Source organism: Miscanthus floridulus, chromosome 3 (genome assembly GCF_019320115.1).
Source record: "Miscanthus floridulus cultivar M001 chromosome 3, ASM1932011v1, whole genome shotgun sequence".
Taxonomy (NCBI): Eukaryota; Viridiplantae; Streptophyta; class Magnoliopsida; order Poales; family Poaceae; genus Miscanthus; species Miscanthus floridulus.
This window is the reverse complement of record NC_089582.1, coordinates 23,891,735-23,898,002: the sequence shown is the minus strand read 5'-3', so window position 1 is coordinate 23,898,002 and position 6,268 is coordinate 23,891,735. Positions and strand designations below refer to the sequence as shown.

Here is a 6,268-nt window from a genome sequence, read left to right as displayed (position 1 = left end):
TGACATATATGCCTGTTAGTTATTTGATTTGTCTGGTTATGTGCTGCCATAGCGTTAGCACGGACATTATATATAGCAAAGAACCCTTTTTGTCCCTTCTCTCGTAATAAATTAAAAACCTGTGAAGTCATTTTTTTATTCACCGACTCTAGCTCCTCTGCACCAAAGTAAAAGAGCCAAAGTTGTTTGAAGCCATAATTAAGTTGGTAAACTTGCCTATAGTAAAGTGTAAACCAAATATCCCTTGATGTCAGTATCCCTCTACCTAAATGGATGACTTGCATCGGTTTGCCTCGTCCTACGTGGACTAGAGTTAGGCAGAAAAAGAGTAGGACAAGTCAGTAACTATAACTATCCAATCATCGCACGTGTACAGCAACCCGAGCCGTTCGATCTGGCGCGAAAAGTCGCCTGCCTTTCATTTCTCACACCCGCTCACTGCGCAGCCACTGACAACGGGCCTCACATGCCGGCGGGGCCCACGTGTCAGCCAAACGGCCCCCCCCGCCTCCGCGGCTCCGCCCCTCTCCGGCGGCTCCTCCCCAGTCGGCCAAATCCCCACCAAATCCTCCACTGACCCAACAATCCCTCGCCGCCCAATGCCGCCACGGGCCGCCTAGGGTTCCGGCGGCGGCCGCCCCCTCGCCGGCGCGATGGGGAACACCTGCGTCGGCCCCCAGCGCCCCCTCGGACCGCCACAGCTTCTTCAACTCCGTCTCCCTCGCCGTGCTCTGGCGCCCCCCGGCCGCCGCCGCCGCCGCCCGCGCCGAGCCTTCCTCGACCACTGAACCCAGTTCCTCCACTCCCTCCTCGACTCCCTCCAGGGCCCCTGAGCCCGTCACCATCTCCGACTCCGAGCACCCGCCACACTCCACCTCCACCTACACCGCATCAGTCCCCGCCGCCGCGCCGCCCAATCCTAACGGCAAGCAGCCCAAGCCCAAGCCCAAGGTGAAGCGCGTGCAGAGCGCGGGCCTCCTCGCGGGCTCCGTGCTGAGGCGCGACTCCGAGCGGCTCAAGGACCTCTACACCCTGGGCAAGAAGCTCGGGCAGGGGCAGTTCGGCACCACCTACCAGTGCGTCGAGAAGGCGACGGGGAAGCACTTCGCCTGCAAGTCCATCGCCAAGCGGAAGCTCGTCACCGAGGAGGACGTCGAGGACGTGCGCCGCGAGATCCAGATCATGCACCACCTGGCCGGCCACCCCAACGTCGTGTCCATCGTCGGAGCCTACGAGGACGCCGTCGCCGTGCACCTCGTCATGGAGCTGTGCGCCGGAGGGGAGCTGTTCGATAGGATCATACAGCGCGGGCACTACTCCGAGAAAGCCGCCGCACAGTTGGCCCGGGTGATCATTGGGGTTGTCGAAGCATGCCATTCGCTCGGGGTGATGCACAGAGACCTCAAGCCGGAGAATTTCTTGTTTGTCAACCCAAAAGGAGGATGCACCGTTAAAGGCTATCGATTACGGGCTCTCCATCTTCTTCAAACCAGGTACAGCCTCGATTTAGTGTTGTTTTGTAGTGTATTGCAGCACGTGCAGGAAATGTTGGCCATTGTCCCCAAAAAATCATAAAAAAAAGTTTGACTGCTAGTTTGCTGTGGCAGTGGTCTCGGCTTTGAATTGACACTGCAAGTTCGCTTTGGTGGTGCACTTGTAGCGCACTTGTGCATTCACAGTTTTGAGTTGACACTGCTAGTTTGCTGTTGAATATGATACTAGATAACTAGAAAGACTTATTTTAAATAGTATGATTGTAAGGGTTTTCATGCCTTGTTGTAGTACAATAATCTAATTTCGGAGCACAAAACCTTTGTGTCACAACAGTTCTAGCAGGGGTACATATGCATCTTCAGATATTCAAAAAATCTGGGAGGGAACCTTGTGAGGTATAAGATCAAAATGAGCTCCATCCCTGTACCAGCGTGAAATTGCGATTATGTTCCTACATTTTGAAGGTACAAATAAATAGATAACAATAGAAAGAAAGGCACATAGATGTGCATCATGGTCATTCAATCTCTACCTTGCAATCTCCTCAATGGAAACTCTGCATATCCAATGATTGTTTTCTTAGCTTATGGATTGTTGTCTCCAGGTTTAGTTCAAGTCTGCATTCATTTCTGCACAATAGTAGCGTGGTTATTTGTGATGTTTAATAACTGAACATTATCTCTTAATTTGCATGAAAATGTGCGAATTTGTTCCGTGGAGACCCCCATGTGAGCGAACTGCAAAGTGGTGCTTACATTTTCTGCTTAATATCAACACATGTATAGCAATCATGTTAAGTTGCAAGGATTCTATGTATGTTGAGATGATACATTTGTAGGACATGTACATTTGGAGAATCTAACTACTATAAAAAAAGGGCTATACAACTATGAGAAGTGATGATGCCAAGACATGCATTTTCCATACAATCAATGTGTTCCTCAACCTATGAACCTTCAGAGTTCAGATGCACACACTTGATCCAAACTTGCCTGATCATACCAATTTAGTCAAAACTATTGACTTAGCAACGCTAAGCAATTGGAGCTGAGGAACAAAGCAAGTAGCACATGCAAGTTAACCAATTCTGACCAGCGGATGATTTGGGTTTGGCCCAAACTGCAGACACTGTCATTTAACACTCTAGGTGATATTGTTTGAAATCTATGGTGTTGATGGATGTGCAACCTAAAAAAATGACGTTTCAGATTCTGGATTTTATATTTTGATTGTTAATTAAGGCTTTAAGGGATGTTTGTAACTGACCCTAGCTACGAATTAATTTATGTGCATTCTTATTCATTTTATTTGGACGAGATTTAGCACAGTTGCAGTCATGCATGTTCTGATATTCATTCTTAGAGCAGCTCGAGTGCTGTTAAAGCAAAGCTGTGGGCTGCACTGACTGAACAGGGCATATTGGAGCAGTCTGATAGTGGTTTTTAGGACTCAAAACCAAACTTAAAGTTTAAACTTTAAACTTAGTTCAAATGCAACTTGGTAAAATAATAATTTCTGGTGGCCTTGATCTGTTTTGCTGGAGAGGGGCACAGATCTCCTGGGTCATTGTGTAAGGTCGCTGGACTGGCTATTTTGGCTTTTCTCCTGTCTTAATGCAATGACATGCAAATCTCCTGCTATTTCAAGAAGAAAAAAATAGTAAGAGGATGAGGATAATGGGAGAGGAGGTTTTCTATTTTTAACTCTTTGGGCCCCGCTAAACAACCAGCTTTGGAGGTATCAACTGAACTCCATGTTACTAATTTTTCTCGCCAAAATGGAACACACATTTGTGATGCTCTTAGGGAAGATGTTTATTCTGTCCTTTTGACACCAAGAAGGGTAGTATTGAACTTCACCCAAGAAGAAATGAAATATCAACATGAGCATATGGCCACTAATTCTCTGGGTTTTTTTTATCGTTTATAACACCATATCTACCACTGTCTATACCCGTGTTGTCTGTGTTGACTTGATATGCTTACAGGTGAAATATTTTTGGATGTCGTTGGAAGTCCTTATTATGTTGCACCTGAGGTTCTGAAGAAACGCTATGGCTGTGAGGTGGATGTGTGGAGTGCAGGTGTAATAATTTTTATCTTATTGAGCGGGGTTCCTCCATTTTGGGATGGTGAGGATACATCTACCCCTTTGCTGTACTTTTTACCTTGCCTTTTTGCTTCTGACAGTACTGCACTGTTCTATTTTCTTTTGGACATTGGTCTGCCTTTTGCAGAATCTGAACAAGGGATATTTGAACAAGTTCTGAAAGGCGATCTTGATTTTTCATCTGATCCCTGGCCCAGTATTTCCGAGAGTGCAAAGGATTTGGTCAGGAAGATGCTAAACCGTGATCCCAGAAAGAGATTGACTGCACATGAAGCTCTATGTAAGTACATAGGATTTCTGAGGCACAAATACCACCTATAGAAAACATTATGTTGACCATCTTAACTGGATGAAGCATCCCACTTTATTATAGAAACATTCTGTTGTCCATCTAGCTTCATTGTCATAAGTCCTCTGAAACGACCCATCTTCATTTTGGCAGGTCATCCCTGGGTTTGTGTAGATGGAGTGGCTCCTGACAAACCTCTGGATTCTGCTGTTTTAACCAGATTGAAACAGTTTTCTGCAATGAATAAACTAAAGAAGATGGCCCTTAGGGTGAGTACTGGAACATGTTGTCGCTTTGATTTATAGAAAGCATATTTATTGTGTTCAGTATTGATGTTCTCATCACTGGGTGTCTGTAGGTCATTGCTGAAAATTTGTCCGAAGATGAAATTGCAGGATTGAGAGAAATGTTCAATATGCTGGACACTGACAATAGTGGGCAGATCACGTTGGAGGAACTAAAAAGTGGTTTGAAGAGAATTGGTGCTAACTTAAAAGACTCTGAAATTACAACACTAATGGAGGCGGTAATTGTTCTAACATATTTATGCCCTTTTGTTTTCAGGTTTTTTCTAAGATTCCTATGCCCCATGAGCTCAAGGAAACTCTTTCCTAAATTTGAGTTATTGAAATATCGAACTCATATGTAGATGTTTAGAGGTGTGTTAGTGTCACCCTCTTTTAGTCTATAAATCTTTTTTAATCTGAACTCATATGTAGTTATTTAAATATTGATCTAAAATTGTGATAATGGCCCTTCTATGTTATTGCAAAGGTCTTTTTGCTAGGAGATTTAATTGTGCTGTTACACATCTACCTATAGTTTTGGGCCTTGCTTGAATGAAGATGTATGATCTGCAACTTTCAGGCAGATATTGATAACAGTGGTTCCATTGATTATGGAGAGTTCCTAGCTGCAACTTTGCATCTGAACAAAGTTGAGCGAGAAGATAACCTCTTTGCAGCATTCTCATACTTTGATAAAGACGGCAGCGGTTACATAACTCATGATGAGTTACAAAAAGCATGCGAGGAATTTGGTATAGAAGATGCACACCTAGAAGATATCATTCGTGACATTGATCAAGACAATGTAAGTAGTTTTGCATCTCATTATGTTGTGTATTAAAATCTAAAGGCCAAGAGTTGCATCTCACTTGATTATCAATTCAGGATGGCCGGATCGACTACAATGAGTTTGTAACCATGATGCAGAAGGGAAATAACCCGCTAGGGAAAAAAGGGCATTGTCAGATGAGCTTTGGTCTTAGAGAAGCATTGAAGCTTGGCTAGTGGTAAGTGGTAACTGGTGTTTTCCCTTTTGCACTTCTTTCCTTTTTGTTCGCTTAGCAATCCAATATTCACATGAATTCTTGTGTGGCTGATTCCTGTTCCATGGATTATGCTCTGTGGCATGTGCTCACTCCACAGAACCTACATCATATGCTTACTGTTTGGTTGCTTTCCGCAGGCATGACCAATCCCGTGTAAAGCGCCATTCAGCTTTATATGCCAAACTATAGTTGAGAAAACTAACTTCGAGAATTTGGGACTCCGGTACCAAAGGAGAACCAAAGGAGAAGCGAATGTGCGATATGATTAGCTTTGGGGTACCAACTGAGCACTGAACATGATGCAAGGACACAATGGTGGTCTTTTTTTTTTTATTTCGGCCCTGTTCCCTGTTTGTTTCGCTGAAAAGTCAGGCTAAAAAGTACTGTTCGCTGATTTGTTGTGAGAGAGAAATACTGTACCATGGCTGATAAGCCAGGCTCAGTGTTCATCTTCTAATACGGAGTGTCCTTAACCCTCCACTATGTATAGTTTTTTGAGGTGGGAAAGGAATGGCGGTTCTGAAGCTCAGCTGCAGGATGCTCCTATAGAGAGAAATGGTAGTCACATCGCTTGTGCATACTGTATAGCGAAGATTAACATGTTGCAATATCGCACAATGTGTGTGTTGTACTGTTGTGTGTTTTTTCTTAGATGTGCAGGCGGAGACTTGTCATATATATATTGTAAAGAATAGGCTGTATTGTGCCAACCTATATCAATTAAATGATTTTCTGTGTGTACATCTCAGTACTTGAGAAGTGCGACTTTTTTTATTAAAAAAATACTTGCGAAGTGCAGCCTAGTGGTATATACTGATATACTCTTAAGAATGGGCATACGCTTTGTGAGACAGAAGGGTCCTGTTAAAAAAAACAGCCTAGCAATTCTCCTACATGAATTAGGTCCTGTTTGGATGAATAGTCAAGTTCAAAGGAAGATTATGCGAGCATGATAATGCATCTACGTCCTCTGTGCCAATAAATCAATTTGTAGAGTTATATTAAATTAAATTATTTTAAATTTAATTAACTTTATATAAAGA

At 43.7% G+C, this 6,268-nt stretch overlaps 1 protein-coding gene across 1 annotated transcript; it reads left to right on the top strand.

The window, feature by feature from the left end:
• The first annotated feature begins 638 nt into the window (after positions 1-638).
• On the top strand, positions 639-5,966 carry LOC136541461 (calcium-dependent protein kinase 17-like). The gene is given in 10 exon segments (XM_066533356.1): positions 639-674; positions 676-1,431; positions 1,433-1,493; positions 3,482-3,625; positions 3,731-3,883; positions 4,046-4,161; positions 4,251-4,418; positions 4,760-4,984; positions 5,065-5,186; positions 5,363-5,966. Coding segments are annotated over 9 exon segments (1,764 nt in total). The 5' UTR covers positions 639-653; the 3' UTR covers positions 5,185-5,186; positions 5,363-5,966.
• Positions 5,967-6,268: the final 302 nt, after the last annotated feature.